Source organism: Xiphophorus couchianus, chromosome 12 (genome assembly GCF_001444195.1).
Source record: "Xiphophorus couchianus chromosome 12, X_couchianus-1.0, whole genome shotgun sequence".
Lineage (NCBI taxonomy): Eukaryota > Metazoa > Chordata > Actinopteri > Cyprinodontiformes > Poeciliidae > Xiphophorus > Xiphophorus couchianus.
The window spans coordinates 30,434,302-30,454,158 of NC_040239.1; the positions used below are offsets into that span (position 1 = coordinate 30,434,302).

The window sequence follows — 19,857 nt, forward strand, 5'->3', positions numbered from 1 at the left end:
GGAAGTCAGCGGTGTGTTTATTTATTTCCAGGTGTCGAATGGCAGCGAAACGTTTATCTGCAATTTATGCATATATCAGTTATGTTGTGTATCGATATCAGTCCAAATGTTCATATTGGTGCTACCCAAGTTTAAATACACAGAAATAGGAATCTAAATGAACAGCACAATCTGTATTTTCTCACTCCAAAAAGATATTTACCCCCAATTGTGAAGTGTTTACAATCATGTTTACATGCATCCATATTCGCTGTCCACCTCAAAGCTCCAGATCAGCAAACTGCTCAAATGAACTTTATACACTGATGACGGTAAAGACATTGTTACAGGCTAAACAGAGGAGCCATGTTGTGATGACTTCCTGAAGGCAGGAGTTTTTAAAGTGACAGAGGCCCAATTTCAAAGTATTAAATTACAAAAGTCTAACTTCTTTTAAGTCATATTTGATATATATTGAATTCTTTTTAACAACCAAAGTTAACAGTCACTTGATTGTGCTATAAAATGGCATTTTGTGACACAATGCTGCTCCTTTAATGGGCTCCCATGTTTGTCTTAGAGGTCAAAGTGATGATGTCAAGGCCGCCGTGACACAGCGGGTCCAGTTTGAAGCCAGGGTGTGTGTGGGGTCATGGTTTGGTCCCAGCGCTGTTCAAGTCAGACCAAAGGCTCTCAGGCTCGTAGGTGGAGACCTTCAAAGCGTAGAGCGAGCCTCCGGCAGGGACGTTACAACTTCCTGTTTACCCCTGAGCCGCCCTATTTCTTCTTCTTCTTCTTCTCCTCCTCTTGTCATCTTGCTTAAGAAGAAGACACGGTGGCTTTGAGAAGAACTGAGGGAAACTGGCTCAGTCTGACTCCGTTATCTCCACGCTCCCACCACCCTGGGTGTTATTCAGGCCGTCTCCAACCAACCGTGTCTTCTTCTAGCACGTACAATTCCCCCACTTCTTCTCCACTGTCCCTTTAAACCAGCCGGGTCCAAACGTTTGTTGATGTCAAGTTGAAAGTATAGCGGGGGCCACAGAATTTATTTTCTACTTTTACTTTTAATTATAATAGCCAAAACAATTTTATATTATTTTTCTTTCATCTGTTCAGCCAAAAAGTAAGCACACAATATTTCAGTGAAATAAGGAAGATTTACGTCAACAAGGGATCTGTAAATAATTGTGGATTTAAAACGTAAAAAAAGCGTCTTGCATGTTTGTCAGATTAAACTGTAAACCATATTGTAAACTGGTTTCCAGTAATTAGAACAGGGAATGTCTCACTCTTGCTTTATTTTGCCAAGTGTATTAAATGACTGAGCCCAAGTCTGCAATTTTGGTTGCTTGTTGCCCCTTTTACTGTTCAGACAGATTCAATTCAAAGAAAAATCTTGGATATATAATTTGTGTCGCACTTTACACTCTGCAAAATCACGAATTGCAACTGAGAAATTTTTTTTCTTCTGAATTTCTAGTGCAACTATCTTACTGCACTTGAATTAAGACAAAACTAACTTGTAACTAGTAACTATTCAGCAAGATATAGGAGTTTGTTTTATGTCAATAATTCCTTAATATTGATGAAAAAGTGCTTGTTCTATTGGAAGATTATTTCTCTTATTCAAGGCGCTTATTTCCACAAGAAACTACACCGAAAAATACTTGGAAAGATTTTCTTTTCAAAGTGCATTTCACCATTTTAAGACCTTAAATTGTAACTTTAAAAAAAAAAAAGAAGCCTGGCATCAGTGGAAATAGTTTTTTAAATGTGTTTCTGCATCCAACTGCCTGGCAAATGTTCACCATTCTTGAATTGTGATGAAGGGTTGATGCTGATGGCCCCTGAGCCGCACTTTGGACACTCTAGATAAACCTCCAGATAAAGGCTTCTTAAATCATAGAACTCTTTAACTTTTCCTGGAAGGTTCATGCTTTTAAAATGCTAATCATACTGAAGTGTTAATACATCAGGCTTGATGTGCAACGACGACAGCGCGGTCAGGGCCGACGGTCTGACCTCTGACTTGCTTTTTTCCGGTCGCCACTTGTTTCTACAGAGCAATCAAAGCGGTTCTCGCGCAGCCCTCAACAGGAAACAGCTCAGCTAACGGCATCAGCAGCTTCCTTTCAGCTTCGACTGAGCAGAAATAGGTTGTAGTCAGTCAGCGCTGATGCATATTCATACAAGAGAAGAGGAAGTGCCGGCGGCGCAGCTGAATGCCCCCCCAGTGTTTTGATAGTATTTCGCAGTGTGGAGGGCGGGGGGGTGGCGGAGGTTTGCACGGCAGGCCGGTAACACCTTCACTGAGCGCTTTCTTGTGGTGTCGCGGCAGCCCGATCCAAGAGCGTGATTCCTGGAGAGGGGACCCCCGGGTCGGGCTCGCCGTGCTCCCCCAGGTCCATGGAGATCCCCCTGAAGGCCGGCTGGCTCAAGAAGCAACAGAGGTCGTTGGTGAAGAACTGGCAGCAGCGCTACTTCGTGCTAAGAGGAAGCACTCTGACCTACCACAAAGATGACAAAGAGACCACTGTGCAGGTGGGTGGCAGTCCCGAACCTTCACCAGAGCCAAAAATATTAGAATATCAATAGAATATTTTGTAATTGTCATAAAATAAACCTTTTAAGCATTTAGCAGTTTCTTCTGTTGAGCTTAGCTGTGTTTGAGATGTACTTTTAATCATTTCCAATCAACACCACAAACATTTTCAGCTGCCTTAACATGCTTCCTGCACACAAATTACTGATGCTTGACTTTGACTTTGTGTATTCCTGACCGTGTAATCATGCAGCTGATGGTGCGCTGGGTAGAAGTGGACGTGTTGTGTGAAACCACAGCCACTAATAGTAGCATCAAAAACTCACAGGCTTGCGTTTTAACTTTCTCTGTCTCTGCTGCTAACAGCTGTATCTGAAATCAGACGTTTATGCTGTAGGAAGCTGAGAAAGTGTGCTCAAAATATAAACATCTCCTTTCATGTGTAATGTAAATATGAGGCTGAAATACCAGGGGTTTTTTAAATATCATTTCTACTTTGCTTGGACTCTTCTTTCTGGCCTACAGGGAGTCATCCAGCTGCGCTTCAGTAAAGTCAACGAACTCACACCAAGTTCAGATGATGCTGGAAAGTACCTCTTTGAGATCACACCACGTAAGCGTTTAATAAACCCCGATGGAGAATGTTTTCGTTGCCGTGCTAAGAAATTTGGGAGGCAAATTTTGTCGCAATACTTTTTACATCATTAAAAAAAAACCTCCGCCCGACTGCAACATCTGCAAAATTGTTCACGAGGGGAAAAAAATGATTGAAATGTTTCAGATTCGACCGGAGACAGAGAGCGGTGTCCGTACGTCCTCATGGCCAGCTCCCAAAGCGATCTGGACGACTGGGTCCGAACGCTGCGCCGAGTCATCGGAATGCCAACAAGTGCAGGTCGGTGGAAATCTTTGGCTTTCTGAAGCGACTCAACGCTCAAGCACTTACTCAGAAAACGGCCATCGAGTTAAGAAACTGGAAGGAGTAGTCAGATTGAGACATCGCTTTTTTTTTGCTGAGTTGGGTTTTGGACGGAGCTGACGAATCCCGAAAGGGCACCAGAGGTCACAGAGGGCATCATAGTGTTTACAGGCAGCTCAACAGTTATATTGTGTTATTTTGATTTTGGTGCCTCAGACTCTCATTGTGTTACAACTAAAATATACAGATTTCTCAACATTGGCAAAAATTGAAATCAAAAATGTACAATATGATCTTGGTTCTTTCATTTAAAGCAAAAAAAAGTAACAATTATTGCTACAGCTGCTAAAAATGAATACATATAAATATGATGCATTAATTATAATATATGTACTCTGGCTTTCTATGATGTTTATTTATTTTGGTTTTAATTAATGGATATTATACACTAAACACTCCATAAATTCACTAACTTTTTACTTTCTAAGTTTCTAACACAAGTATATATGCTGCCTTATTTTTTCTTTCCACATGTTTTTATGTCCATGTTTTTTTATGCATTGCTGCATTTTTTATTTTTGTGGATGACTGGCCTGTTTTGCCTGCCAGCATGTATCTGGGAAAGATTATTTCTATTTGTTTTCAAAGAGGCGTTCTGCAAAGTAGCTATCAGAACTCAGTTTTCTCAAAGTGAGATTGCAATAAAAACTAGAACTTATGTTAGCGTAGAGCTAGAGAGTGACGTGTAAAATCAGATGAAACACAATCTATCTGATGGCGCAGGAACGATAACTGCGCTGTGCTGTCATCACATCCTGATTGCGATTGTTGCCATGACACCAACAGAACAAGGAAAGGTCACAACTTTACAGGTCTGTTCATCAGGGATTGAGAGTTCACCGTGAGAAAGCCTTAGCTTCCAAAGCTCTCACTCAAAACCTTTTGATTTTCAAAGATATATTTAATAAAGGAGGGGAAAAAAAACTTTGATTGAAGAGGATCTAAACCTTTGCTCAACTTTTATCAAATTCAGCACAGGGTGTCAAAGTCATGACTTATTTTGCCCAAGACTCTCGTCTAAAGAGCTGAATATTTGCCGTTACTGGGTCTGAGTCAAAATCCTGCCTTTGACACTTGGTGATGATCTGATGAACATCTGCACACATCAGTCCATACACATAAAATAATGTGGACTCACTCTTTGAAAATGTTCCAGCTGTTCAGCATCTCATTCACTGCCTGCTTACATTCTCTGCACGACCCATGAAAGAGCTGAAGACACAAACGCAACCTTCATTTATATCTAGCCATTTGGAAACAGTGGCGCCCCCAAGGGGTGGCCATGCAGTGCCCAGGGCACCATGGGAAAAAAATTATATATATATAAATTCAACAGCTATGATGTTCTTTTAAATTTTATTTTAAATAGTTCCAAACTGCAAACATGCTAACCAAAATAACTGTTTCCCTCATCGCTAAACTACAGGTGAACTATTTTACTGTAAAGATGACATGTGGCTGTTCAGCAGGTCAACAGCAGCTACAGGGATTTGACTGCAGTTAGCTTCTCTGATGAGCTAATTCAGAAAAACAGTGACAGAAACCCCATAACGGCTCCAGCACACACAATTTCACATGTTGGCAATGTTGTTTGGCTAAAATAGGCACCGACAAACTCAACAAGGGTGAGCTACCGTTGCCAGTGAAGCATTAGCTTAAACTGGTATTAGCCTATGCTCATGTTAATTTCTCCTTCCTTCTACAAACACTTCTATAAAATTGTTCACAACAGGCACAGATAATTAATTCACAGAAGTTTGCTCAAAAAAGAACAAACTAACCCTCTAACATTAACTCTGAGAGTTTTTGAACAATAGATAATGTTTGTGTACATTCTTCATTGTGATAAGCAACGCTGACAGCTTCCGCTAGGTAATTATAAATGTGACATTTCATGCAGAGAGGCTAACGACACCATTCTCTTGTATTTAAAGGCTCCACCACATTTAGAAATGGAGTGATATGTTGTTATAGTAAAAGAGCTGTTTGTTGAGTAAGCTCGTGACATTCACTTGCTAATTTGAGTCAGTGTTGAAGGTCAGAGTTTTCATAGTTCTATTTTCCATTCTGCAAGTTTTCCTTTTAGAGTACAGCTGGATTTGTAGAGGTTTACACAAACACAGGTGGGTTCTAGCTACTAAATAATTAGCTAATGGTTGCGCCGGATTTTGCAACAAAGTAGCATCAAATAACAAACCAAAGAGGTGAACAACAATTACAAGTCAAGAACTTCAAAAAACTCTTATCTGTAAGTACGTGCGGTAAATAAGAAATTCGGTTTGGTTTGTTTATGTAGCGCTAATTAACAACAAATGTCAAATCAAGGCATTTTGTAAAAGACATTTTCAGTTCAGTCACACATACTTTCCAATTAGTCTTACTTATCAAACAGTGCATTAAGCTCAGTCTATTATTCAAATTACTTTATAAAGTTTTCTACATAAGAAAACCCAGCAGATTGCATTGAGTTATTGTCCTATTTGAGGTTTACCACAGGCCTTCAGAGAGGCGGTGCAAATGTGTAGAAGACGACGCTCTCTGATGATATCTAATATAACATGTTGCTGCTGAACACTAATACTGCACACTCTGATGGAGGAATGAAGTTTAATACAGAGCAGTGGTGAATGTAAAACCTGTTGGATGCTGTAAAAGACTGAGGGAGGCAGATCCAATCTGATTGAGCGTCCACAAGTTTTTTTAAAATTAGTATAAAATTGTTTTTTGGGATTTTTTTCAAAATTTTACACATCTAAAATCTCTCGTCAGCTAGGCAGCAAAAAGACTGACTGAATTAGGAGCAGCTTGAAAATACAGAAAGCATAACTAAAACGAGGAACCGCTTTTATGAAGGCAATCAAAATCTTAATTCTGGCTAAATGCTTAAAATAAAGAGTAGTGTGGGCGTAGCCAGTGGGCACAACGATAAAACGGACTCCAAATCCCCTCTACGCCTTCGTGACGCAGGCTTTCCTACCTGTTAGCCTCCACCAACAACAGCTGGATTGCCAGTGTCTTTACAAAAGGCAGATACACTGTGCTTTTAAAAATAACTGTTTTCTTGTGTACATTCACAACAATAAGGGGAAGTGCTGAAAAAATAGAGTGGACAAAAACACCCATGAGAATCACATGCTATAACTCAATGCAGTTATATTAAAGTATTTGCCCCTTTCTAGATTACAAAGCTGAGACTTTAACATATGTGTTAAAACTGTCACTATGTGACAGTATGAGTCAGGTAATCTGTAAAAACAATAATAAATAAAGTTCCTCTTCCTCCTCCCAGTAGTCCTACTGCCATCTGCAGAAATACGCTGCTCAGTCAGAGACAGCCAATCAGAATCTGCTACACTATAGAGCTTTGAAACCAACGTCACTGCGTACGTTTACGTCTCGCGCAGTCGCTCGGCGCCGTCTTTAAAGGCCACAGACCAAAACAAACTTTATTCCGCCGTTTTCATTGTGAGACCGAGCGCAGTGAATTTCTTTTCAAGTTGGATATTGGATATTCGCGCTCTGCGGAGTAAGGGGCGTTTAGCTCAAGGTCGATCCGATTTATGAACGCTGATTCCGGCCAGCTGTTCTCTACCGCTCCCTCCTCAAGCGCTCGGAGGTTCACATAGGGACCGTCAATTTCCGAACCAAACACTCCTGTTGACCTACTGATACAAAAAAGTGATAATTCATGCTATTACTGTCACACTATCCTCTTCTAAAATTTTAAGTCATATTCAATATTTTAAATAACTTTAATATTAAATGTTTTCTTCAGCAGCTTCCAAATCGTTGCCCTATTAACTCAAAATCAGTGTGAAATTATTCTACTAGACTGTATAGATGAAGCATTCTGATCTTTATTACATTTTGACCCCTTTTTTATGTTTTAACTAATTTTATATTTTAAAAATATTTTTAAAAATGTTCATAAAATGTATTACATCAGATGATCATCACATTTGTTACCTGTAATGTTCAATTACATAAAATTCTAGGACGGGATCTATTTCATTACCTGTTCACTTTTTACCTGAAATATGTTAAATACAACAAATGTTTCCTTAAAGTGAGATTTAGTTCATAACTTTTACCTTTATTGTTTACTCTGACCTTGGTTCATGTTCCTCTTCAGAGTGAGCAGCTTTGCTGAGCTCCTATCCTGGGGTTTCCTCCTCAGCCTCTCCAACTTGCTCCTCTTCTATAGCCTCCGCTGCTGTGTTTTCATTATTTACCTCTTCTGGGGTAAATCATGAAAACAGTCTCTGTAACTTGTTGATCCATCATGGTTTTGCTGTATCGCCTCTTTAATTGACGCGCATGTCGGTCCGATGTTGTGGCGTTTACCTCGCAGTGACCCAGATTCAGTCTGGATTGAGCTGATCCATTTCATACAACGGTTTGCCTTGAAGAGGAAATATCAGAACACATATCGGTATTAATACTGTAAATTTGACAACACTAGTAAAATAGTTTACTTCACAATAATGGAATAACCTCGATGTTCACTGACAAAACTTGGACTGTGCTACATAAAAAAATATAAGCCCGACCTAAACAAGGTGGACCCACTTAAATGAACTCAACATAAATTGAACATGAGTAGACTGGGACAAAATCATAGCAAAAAATTATGACAACACCAACAAAGCGAATTTAGACACTCACCAGAATGGACATGTCTGGAGCAAACGTGTAGATATCTTGGGATGTTGGAGAACGTAATATCAGGACGTCTCACCGCTGATACCTGGGCCATTCGTCTGATTTTCGTTAGCTCCGACAGTTTAGCTCCGACAGTTTAGCTCCGACAGCTTAGCCTCCTCACGTTGTTTACAGGCAGGAAAACAGTGAAACTAAAATCCGTTTGTTGTGACTTTTTTACACTTATGTTGTTCGGTATATTTGCATGATAAGTGACTGATTTACAATTGTATGTTAAGCATAATTTACATGATGATTATTATTAATTGTATTGAACATGATTGTATATAATTACAAAGGTGAAGTGAAGTGAAATATATTTATTGCAAGACATGATTTATTTGAATAGAGGAAGTCTTTTATTTTGAAGAATGCTTAAGGATCTGTTACTGTTTGTCACTATCTTGCTTTGTTGACTTTGATTGCCTTGGTAACGAATAGCTGTTGCTCGTTATCAGCTGACGCCGTTCTTTTTCTCTTCAATAAATACTGAACAGAAAGGTTCAGTAAAAGAAATACGAGCCTCCGTCTTGTTTGAGAAGAAGCTTTACTCCGTAACACCGTTTTCCATCTTTTTACCGTTTCGGTCATGTGAGCGGACATTACATCCATTAACGCAGCAAGTTCGAACTATTGCTAATTAATTTTAAGTGACTTAGATTCAAAATATCTGCAAGACAGTCGTTTTTGTCAGTTATGTTTATGGCCCCTGAAGATGGCGCTCATCTCCCTACGTCTAGAGTAGTGACGTCACGCTCCAAAGCTCTATAGCTAGTTCGCCACAACATAGCCTGCAATGAATGCTAATGCTAACTAGCATGGCCACCAATGACAGCGGATAAAGAGTTTTCCTGTAATTATAGGTTGTTTCTCCGCCATTAGCACGTTGAACTAATGGTACACAAGAGTAACTGACAGAGATTAGACCCTCCTCCTGGCTCTGATTGGTTGTTTTTGATCGGGAACGATGTGTTTCTTCAGATGGCAATAGAAGCAATAGAAGCACTGGAAGAAGGCAGAGGAGTAAAAATATTTTGCAGATATGTATAAATATAACTGACTTGATATTTTAAACTCAAGTAAGCTTGAGCTTAAAATAACAACTGTCATTCACCATCACAATAGCGTGTTGGACTGCTGGTTTGATGTAAACGCTACGCTAGATGGACCATATGGGACACCTTCCAATATTTTTACGTTTTCCATACGTCACAGGGATCAATAGGATGTGGAATGGACTTTTGAGTTCTAAGCAGTGGTTTTCATCTTTCGTGCTAGTTTTGCCCACTCTCGTCCTTGTTGATTGATGAACTCTGACCTGTGCTCCCTCTCCAACAGTGTTCGGAAAGAGCCTCATTGACACTTTAACGTACGAGCAGCGCTTCGGGCCTCACACGGTACCAATACTGGTACAGAAGTGTGCGGAGTTCATCATAGAGCACGGGCTGGAAGAGGAGGGAATCTTCCGCCTTCCCGGTCAGGACAACGCCGTCAGACAGTTTAGAGACGCCTTTGACGCAGGAGAAAGGCCTTCCTTTCCGAGGTAATGTGCTGGCGACTCACTTATTTCATAGACATATTCAGAATGTTGTCAGAACTTCTAGGGAAAAGAACGTGGTTGTGACCGCAGGTACGCTGGAAAGTTCTGTAGCATGCCTAGGTCTACCCTGCGTAGAAAATCTATGAAGAAAACCACTGCCTTAAAAGGAGACAACAGCATTAGAGTTTCATGAAGAAGAGACAAAAAAAAAACAAGGGGAGAAGAGAGAGAAGTAGAGAGAGACTGAAAGATTTCGGAGTTCTCTGAGCTGAGGGCGAGACCACATCCTGTTCTAGTCTACGATGCTGTCAGAGCAACTTGTGATGTTGAGTCTGTCAGAAAGTCCGCTTGTCCCCAACGTTCTGCCTGCAGTCTCATGTATGTCAGGGTCAAAAGCTGCACCCAGGGTCAAAAGTCCTAAAACCACCAATAAAACAGGTCGAGTCAAAGGGAATCACTGTGGCATATTTTTTTTTAGCAACAGGAGGCAAGAAAATGATGTGGTCTTTACCAGGTTCTATTTTTTAACACACTGGCATTATTTAGGACGCAAAGAGGAAGCCAAAATAGATACACAGTATGTAAAAACATAACCCAAAGTACAGCCATTATTCAGTAAAATGCAAAGTCATCTATAGCAAAAGGTCATTTTACTGCAAAACAATCCTGCATCATCATCTACTGTGTTTTTCTGTGGGTGTGATATCATGTGCTTGGGTTGCTCTAATCTTGTCACTCAGGTTTTTTTAATGAATTTAGATGGAGCTTTGTAGCAGTTCTGGTGCCATATTCATTTTATAAAAAGAAAAGTCTCTCTTCCAGAATGTTTCCGAACACGTCCAGCAGTTTTCCAGTTGCTCTGTCAGGAACTTTAACGGAACTTAATTGATGACTGCAGAGTCTAGGAGAGTTTAAGCTGTCTTGCGATCCAGTCAGATTATGTAATAATCTGAAATGAGTCCCCATTGTGAATTATTTCACTGTGGAATGATGGGTTTTGAATTAATTGCCTATGACCATAAAACCTTTCTCTGATTGGTAGGCAGTAATAAAGTTGACAGCTGGTAACCATTGTGTTCAAACCTGAAAAAACAACTTTAATCAAAGCTCAGAGCCCCAGGTAAATCCAGCATCCTATTTTAATTAAGATTTTACTGCTTTTGTTTTGAGATCATAACTTGAGTAAGCGGTGTTACTTCTGACACCATGTATTTTATGGGGTTTTTTCTGTTACCATGACAGTGTTTTGTCATGTTGAAATAAATTTGCGTGAAAAAAATCTACATTTTAACAACGCTTCCATTACACCATCATCATAACAATGCTTGCTTAAAAGTTTCCAAACATGCTTAACTTTTGTGTGACTTGAAATTTGAAATCCACAATAACATAAAAATATCCAACAATACTTTCTTTTGTAATACTGGATTGTTTAAATAGGCAATAACACTTTGAGATCACGCTCACTGAATGTTGTTTCCACAGTGACACAGATGTCCACACGGTGGCGTCGCTGCTCAAACTGTACCTGCGCGAGCTGCCTGAACCTGTGGTGCCATGGTCTCAGTACCAGGACTTCCTGGACTGCACTAACTTGCTGAATATAAGGAGCAAAGAGGTGTGCTGCTGCGACAGTGAACAAATTCAGCCTTAAATATTTGAAACAAGCTTTGACCTGTGGCTCGTATGTCCCTGCAGGGCTGGGAGAAGCTGGAGAAACAAGTAGCTCTTCTCCCCAGAGCCAACTACAACATTCTCAGTTATGTCTGCCGGTGAGTAATAGCAGTAATGACAGTTAGAAATTTGATTTGAAAAGGGACAATGCACAACTCAAACATAAATGCCACAATTTGAGACGTTGTACCAGATTGTAGCCATAATTCACATCTGCAATCGTGACCCAACCACCAGATGGGTAAAAACAGCTGCCACGCACTAGTATTCACACCCATTGAACTTTTCACATTCTTGTCCAGTTATATGCAAGCTTCATTGATTTTATTGGCATTTTAAGGGATGGAATCAACCCAACACAGAACATAATTGTGGTTTCAGCTTCCAGGTTGAACTTTCTAGTGACCTGCATATTTGCACATTAAACCTCAGTCAGATTGGATGGGGAGCATCTGATTCTCAGTTGACTGAAGGTCTGGCTTCATAACCTAACTGTGCGTTAATCTCCTCAGAATTATGCACTTTGCGACTCACATTTGTGGTATGGCAACATGTGAGAAGGTTCAGGGGATGTGAATAGTTTTCCTGTGTAATCCGGACATGTTAAAGGCCTGACACAATCCTTCCTTGTCAGGTTTTTATTTCAGGTGCAGCAACACTCCGATGTGAATAAGATGAACGTGGAGAACCTGGCAACTGTGATGGGAATCAACCTGCTCAAACCTCAGCTAGAAGATCCGATGACTGTCATGAAGGGTGAGAGCATCTGAAAACTCACCGGCCTCTCTTACGTTCTCACAGATCTTGTCACTGTAATCCAGCATTGAAGTTATTTATTGGTGTTTTGGCTTTAAACTGTTGTAACCTCTGCAAATGTTATGCAGAAGCCCCTAAAATAATTCTGGCTCTTTGGGGAAACAAAATAAGAAAAACAACAACTTTGGTTTCTGTTAACTTGTAACATAAAAACATTACCAGCAGCCACAAGTGAGCTAAGCCGGTGCTAAGGTTCCCTCAAAACATCAGGGGCCTCCCATGAATGTTTGAGTTTTAACACAGTGCAAAGTACAATATATATATTTTAATTGGTGTGTTACCATAGAAACAATCTGGTGTGTTCACAAACGCACACGTTTGGTGTGCGCTTACACCAAACGTGTTTGGAGTGTCAGGCGCATCTGGTTTACATTCAAAGTCTTTGTGGAGGCGCGTCGAGGGCCACCGTGGCACGTTTCGAGCATCTAGCGTGGCGTGATAGGTTATTGGTGTGAACCATAATAAACTCCACGCCCTCTTCAGATTCCACTAAATCTGTCTTTAGACGCTGTTAGAGGTGTTGATGCTCCTGACAGCAAGATGGGGCCCCAAATCTAATTCTGCTTGAGGCCCCATTTAACCTTGCGTCCGCCCGGGGAACAACGATGTTCTCAAAAGTTTGATGAGACAACACTCAGAAGACAATTTGTTGCATTTATCTGATTTTCTTCACAGCAACTCCTCAGATCCAGAACTTGATGAGAGTGATGATCAAGCAGCACAAAACTCTGTTTCCTGTCTCCAAAGACGTTCTTCCTGCTTCCCCTTCAAACAAGGCTGACAGTCAGAAGAATGCCCCTCGGAGCTTTGTGGGCTGGGAGTCTGCCGAGGTATGAACTAGCCTTGCCTAATACAGGTTGCATCATCACCTTCCAACCATCACATTTAAAACATGCAAATCGCTTTCAGCTGGATCTGTTATTGATGGATTTTATTACTGAGGGAAATCGGGCTTCTTGCTGCACCTCTTAAGGTACCTGCACCCCGAGGGTAGAATCGGTAGATGTTAAGATAAGATAAGATGAGATAAATCTTTATTGTCATTGTCACAAGGACAACGAAATTTAAAAGGTGCCATCAGTGGGTCGGTGAAGTCTTGTTCTGTTGAAATTGTGATGCCTTGTTAATTCGATAAGGTTGAGTGTGGAAAGAAATACTGTTTTTGCTGCTTTTGGCCACCAGAGCCAAAATTTATTCTGAGTTGGGTTTTTTTGTTTTGTGGCAAATGTACCACTTTTTGAGCTCATGTTTTTCTACAAAATTTCTGAGATGAATCCCCAAATGTCTCCCTTTTTCTCTAACTACAATGTCCCTAATAAGTTGTTGTAGAGGCCTGAGTTCAGGACGAAGATAAAAAAAACGGCTTTTCTGGAGATATTTACCTTTCATCACTGCTGCATGTCAAAACAAAGAAAACTCATAATGCTGTTTATGTTTGGATTAAAATAAAGCTCGCTGTCCAGCCAACTATTCATGACAATGAACCACATGAAAATTTCTCTTCCTCCGTTCCAAAATGTCTAATTTATTCACCATATGTGGTTCAAGCTAACCTTATCTGTTTTGCTCAGCTGGGAGATGCGTCTTTGTCTGAGTCTCCAGAGGAGGAAGAGGACACCGACAGTCCAGGTCCACTAAGAAGCGACTTCCTCCACAAGCCGGTCCTCCAGGACCCAACGTCGCCCGGCGCGGACGACTGGTCCGGCAGTCCCCGCAAGCGCACCCAAACCCTGCCCACCTTCAACTGCCCCCTCACTGGGATGGCAGCCAAGGCGGACGCCCTCAACAGGTGGAGCCGCATCCATGAGAGCGGCGAGGAGAAGAGTGGAACTTTGTCTGAGGACATTTTCAAAATCCTGGACCTGCGGACTTCGGGGTCGTTTTTTGGAGTTACTCAGATGAGCGTCCAGGAGGATGGGAGCAGGTTAACAGAGCGGAGGGGAAGCGACAACACGAGTTCTTCTTCCACCGCCGCCCCCCAGAAACCTGAGAGCAGCCTTCAGCCTGCGAAGGTGCTGACTCACCAAAAGAGCGTGGACAGCCTGATGGCGAACAGAGCGGTGCGGCAGGTCAACAGCAAGCCTGAACAGAAGGATGACCCTGAACAGCTTGCTAAAACGTAAGTTCAGCTTATAGTTAGAACTTTCTTAATGTAAAACAAGAGCATTCCCACATTCCTACTTCCCATCTGAACACACTCTCTCTCTTGGATTCCTGCAGGATGGAACAGCAGAACAAGGAGCTGAAGGCCGCTGTGGCGGAGCTCCAGGCTGCTCTGGAGGAAGAGCGCTGCCATGTGGCTGCTCTAGAGATCTGCTTGAAGAATGCAGAACGCAGCAGAGATGAGGCCCAGAGACGCAACGACGAGCTGCAAAGAGACATTCAGAAATTCCTTGTCCGAGAAAAGCAAGGTTCAACTTAAAAAAAAAAGGAGCCTGTCCGATTGTCTGTATTTTCTGATAACATTACCAGAGCTAATTTAATAGCAGCAGTTTGACACTGCTGGAATATTTTATTAGAGATAAGTTATTAGTTCATGTGCTTGTGCTTCTAAGAAAAGTCTTACTGTCTTAAGATGTTTTATACTTGAGAAGATGCGTCCTTACTGTTCAGTCACTGTTATTTTGGGCAGCATTGGCACAGAGCGCAGGGGGAAGGAAGAGCCACACCTGGAAGTAATGAATCTAATGCACGACCGGACAACACGACTCTGAAAGCCATTCAATCAGATTCAACAGGACTGCATAAAAGCTGCTGTCAATGTCCGTCTCTTCTATCGTAAGTTAGTGAAAAGCACAAATTAAAGCCTTTTTAATGAATATGAATATTATTAAACATGAGGGCATGTGTGGATATATATTTTTAAAATAAATTATGCAGAGTTTACATGTCAACTTTAAGAGTTCGCATCTGCCTGATGAATCTGTTTAATGTGAAATAAATCTCAGCTCACCCTGTAGTGTTTCTATTTCATTTGTTGTGTTTAGGCCTGTCACGATAGCAAATTTTGCTGAGCGATTAATTGTCTCAAAAAATTATTGCGATAAACAATAATATTGTCTGAAGACCTTTTTACACTGATGTAATGGAAATGACGTAATAATGCATGTGATTTCCTGCCAAAGATAAATACACTTTATTTTCAAAAGAATATTTAACACTGGAACTGATAAACAAAACAACCAAAAACAAAATGGATTCTTAGTCTCCATTAACAAAAAATGTACTTGATAAAAACTAAACAACATAAAGCCAAAGTGGAAATAAATACTGCATTCAACCAGAAGAGTGCAGATTATGAAGTCTGTATATTATGTTGCCCTTCAGTAATAATTAGATTTAAATAGAGAAGACGGGCACATCGACTACCTGATGCAATAGTTCACACTACATGATTTTTTGCTCCTATTTTTCCCCATACAACAATCTTAAAACGTTGGTCTTTCTAAGATTATGTGGTGTGTTACGGTAGATCGTTGTTGCCGCTCCGATCCAAATCAGTGGTTTTTTCCCCACTGGGAGCTTAATGCAGTTTGTTGAATGTGACAGGTAGCCAATCAGAAAGCGAGGATTCTCCTCCGTGTTTTCTGAGGGGAAATTACAGAGGGGAATCCCAAACAGCTGATACGGCGCAACCCGAAGTCCAGCGGACAAAACAACATTAATGTTTATTCAACATGCAAAAAATATAGAAATGACAAGGGGAGGAGTTGGAGCGAAATTGCTACCGCAGTTGATAAACCCGGTAACTTTTCAGCTGTTCTTCGTTAACGTGACGTAAACAGGTTCTAATGATTTTCATTCAGTCAGGACTTTACGCTGACACTAGCCACATGCATTGCAGGTAGATTGTAGTAAAGCATTGATTAATGCCTGGTTTTAAAATTAGTTCACTGGACTTGCAGTCATTATTTTGTGCCCATTGTTGGACACCACACGGCAGGACCGAACCCAATCGAACCGTTATACCTAGGATTTCTGTCGGCTAATGTGTGGTCTGTCAGGTTTTGAAAATGGGCCGACAATCGGCCGACAGCTCTAAGGTCGTGTAGTGTGCGCTGGGCTTTACACTAAGGAAATGAGGAAGGAGGGTCAGTGGAGAGCACCGGAGTTGAGCCTTTTTTTCATTCGGTGTCATCAACAGAAAGAGAAAAAGGCCGGAAGAGACGATAATGCCGATAATTGACATGACGTCGATAGTTTTAATTTATCGTACGATTAATCGATTTATCGTTAATCGCGACAGGCCTAGTTGTGTTGCATCTCTTATCCTAAGCAATAGTTAAGAAAGAGTAGCTTAAAGGTATCAGTCAGGGGAGCAATACAAACATTTCCACAAACCTTGTGCCAGATGTTTTATGGTTTAATAAAAGCAAACCTTGAATAATGGGCCACAATTTCTAACGGTGTTTGGAAACAATACCACACCTACATGTTGAATAAAACATACTATGGATTTTTTTTTTTGCATGTGTGTGTGTGTGTGTGTGTGGGTGGGGGGGGGTTAATGAAATTATTTTGTAAACTGTTCCAAATACCAGTCAGAACTTTAGGGTTGGAGTTTAACTTTACAGAAAACGAACTACGCCCAAACTAACTGAAGAATGGCTTCACAAGACAAAAATGGAATGGCCTAGACAAAGTCCAGAATTAAATCTAATGGATTTTCTTATGCTCTGATAAAGATGGCTTTGGACAAGAGACAGATTTGGAGAGGCTTTGCAAGGTAGGTTTGAAAAATATTTCCACTAAACAACACGGAATGCTATAAACGAATCAAAATGTACTTCAACAAGGTATTAGATCAGTACTTCATGCTGCAAACTCAAAAGGAAGAACAAAAAAAAATGGCTCCAACTGTAAACATTGGGGAGATGTCAGCAGCTGCACAACTATGTCTTCCCCCAGGCACAGTTGGAAAAGTCATAAACAAAGACTGAACACATTAACCGCAGACAACGAGCCTCTGTCCCTTCAAAATCAAATCAAACAGACATTTTTGTGTAAACATGCAAAACCTGCATTATTTATTTATTTGACGGCCTTTTTGAACCACTTGAAGTTTGGTGGATATGTAATTAGAAGGCAAGTGGGGCTTAAAATTACTGTTTTTTTTAACATTATTTTTGCTGTCTACTGTCCGAAAACATGAATCAATGTTTTAAAATCTTCAAAAGATAAAGCATGCCTATACTGTGTTTGCAATAAGCATTGCATTGTTTTGTCCAGCTTTATTACTGACCATATGCATGCACCATGATGGTGTTATTGTGAATTCAGGGGGCTTTTAACATGTTAACCACGCTATTATTTTAAAAGGATCAACGTGTCAATATTACATAATGCAGATTAATCGCATTACCTAAAAAGAGAGTTTCACAGTTCAAAGATTGCGACCAACAATGCAGAGTTGCAAACGCGAGTGAAAAGATGAGGAAGGAGAATCAGACTGGTGAGCTCAGCGGGCAAATTTGGCTTTAAAAAACACCGCGGTTAGCGAGCGCTCCCCGCGTACAGAGGCTGTAGACCACAATGAGTCCGACCCGACTTCGACTCCTGTCCTCGGTTCCTTTCCCGCATGTATTTCCCCTGGTACTGGCAAATAAAGTCGACTACTGGCAAAAAAAATTGAAATAAATAAAAAACAGGAAATTTTCCTCCTATCAAAGCACAACCAGTGCCCTCATTTCTAAACTACGATTGAAACAAAATCACTTCTTTTAAACACGAAAACCTGGAAAACTGAGATGCTTGGTTTGAGACAATAAAACATTTATTGAAAACGTGCCATCGTGATTAATCACAGCACTAGTGCAATTGATCTGATTCAGTTGTTTAATCGATTGGCGACACTACTTTTTATCCAACAGGGCAAACAGCTGGAACTCATAAACATCAGGAAATTAAGTAAAAGGACAGTTTAAGAAATCGGCCCCAACATAGTTTCAGTCGCCTCCACAAATCCACATTTGTTACACCCCGAGACCAGTAATGGAGGCCATATGGAGGCGGAGCAGTGTGTGCAGAAGGACACTGGCGTTATCAAGCCTTCCGAAGCCCATCAGGAAGATGTGATAGTCTATTGCTGCAGCAGTTCAACAAAGCAGCAGATAACAACATGTCTGTCAACTGTCAGCCTGGCAGACGAGTGGCAGAGACAGGAAAAGCTCATTCTTTCCCATCCGTGTGACGCACTGAAATCAGAAGTGTATCTTGGGGGTCACATGAAGAAGCTTAGGAATGACAGACAGCCGCATGGTGGAAGAGGGTTCAGGTGACTAACGGGGAAGCTATTCACATGTGTTGAGGAAACGGCGGCTGTTGATGCAATTGGAGTGGGACGATGTGTTTGAGTCACCGTGCAGAGATGGGCCGTTTTGGTTCGATTACAATGCAGGGTGGGCGAGATCTTGACTCAACATGGCTTTAGCAAATTTCACCTTTGACTTGTTGTTGGCGTCCTAATCAGGAGAAATGTCTCTAAGCGTTATAATGAAGCAATTTGGTGGTTCTTGTCCGCTGTTAGAAATAAAACAATGAGGCCAGTATTCAGTTGTTTAAAAAGCCTTAAATAAGCATTGTCTATAGCAGCAGCATAGTGTCAAACACAAAAAATAAATTTGGGTATCTGTTCATGCAGGTTTTTTTTTTTTTTTTTGCTCCACTAATCTGGAGGAAACTTCCAGAAAACAGCCGAAACACTGAGTTACTTTAAATGAAAACTAAAAACTTACCTGTACAGAGATGATTTTGATTGTTAATAACTGGAACATTGACCAATAATTTGATGTGTATTTACTTGATTTCATGATGATGATGATGATGGCATTTGACAATGTTTATTGCTGGTTTTGTAATTGCTTGACTGTATTTTGCTTTTATGATGTAAAGCACTTTGAACTGACTTGTTAATGAAATGTGCTATAAAGATAAACTTGACTATTGGGTAAAAAAAATGTTAAAAAAAAAAAAATATATATATATACTGTATATATATCACAGGAAATAACAAAAACACATGTGGAATGATCATTGGTATCTAAAGCAGTCTTTTTGGAATAATTGTAACTAAAACAGATTCTTTTTATGCTTAATTTCAAAGTTAAGTTGATCATTGTATCTGGAAACTTTTAATTACATTTTCATGACTTTCTGCTTCCCAGTATTAAAATATAACATGAAGCAGAGATCCAGGAATGTTATTAATCACTTAAATTCACTGTTGGATAACTCCAGTAAAGAGCACTGGTCTGTTTAACCTTTTTAGGGTTACATGGTCTCCGCAACAATCATTGGGTACCATCTACAACAACTGCTTTTTGTGAGGGATGTTTCCCATCACCACAACATTTTGTAATTGTTTAATTCTACTATGACTTTAACTGGAACTATGTGGTTTGATAGGATGAGATAAAGGTTAATCTTTTTGGCAAAAAAAAAAAAAAAATCTAGTGAAAAAAGGTAATATGTGGGAAAACTCTGCACTGTCAGGTGCAGCGAATGGGCTGTGATGCTGTGTGCCTGTCTTACTTTTAAAGACTCTGAGAATGTTGTTGGAGTGAGTGATAGCCTAAGACTCCTTGTAAAACTAAAACTAGGTCTAGAAAGAAAATTGTCCAATGC

General features: G+C 40.4%; 1 protein-coding gene across 1 annotated transcript in view; it reads left to right on the forward strand.

Annotated features, from left to right (window-relative positions):
• The window catches only part of arhgap25 (Rho GTPase activating protein 25), a 19,650-nt gene extending 4,457 nt beyond the window's left edge, over nucleotides 1-15,193 (forward strand). The window contains exons 2-11 of the mRNA XM_028032990.1: nucleotides 2,321-2,523; nucleotides 3,050-3,137; nucleotides 3,306-3,419; nucleotides 9,543-9,747; nucleotides 11,230-11,362; nucleotides 11,443-11,516; nucleotides 12,053-12,174; nucleotides 12,910-13,064; nucleotides 13,806-14,353; nucleotides 14,455-15,193. Coding sequence (XP_027888791.1) covers nucleotides 2,321-2,523; nucleotides 3,050-3,137; nucleotides 3,306-3,419; nucleotides 9,543-9,747; nucleotides 11,230-11,362; nucleotides 11,443-11,516; nucleotides 12,053-12,174; nucleotides 12,910-13,064; nucleotides 13,806-14,353; nucleotides 14,455-14,656 — 1,844 coding nt within the window. The 3' untranslated portion in view covers nucleotides 14,657-15,193. The remainder of the gene's footprint in view (nucleotides 1-2,320; nucleotides 2,524-3,049; nucleotides 3,138-3,305; nucleotides 3,420-9,542; nucleotides 9,748-11,229; nucleotides 11,363-11,442; nucleotides 11,517-12,052; nucleotides 12,175-12,909; nucleotides 13,065-13,805; nucleotides 14,354-14,454) is intronic.
• The last annotated feature ends 4,664 nt before the right edge of the window (nucleotides 15,194-19,857 follow it).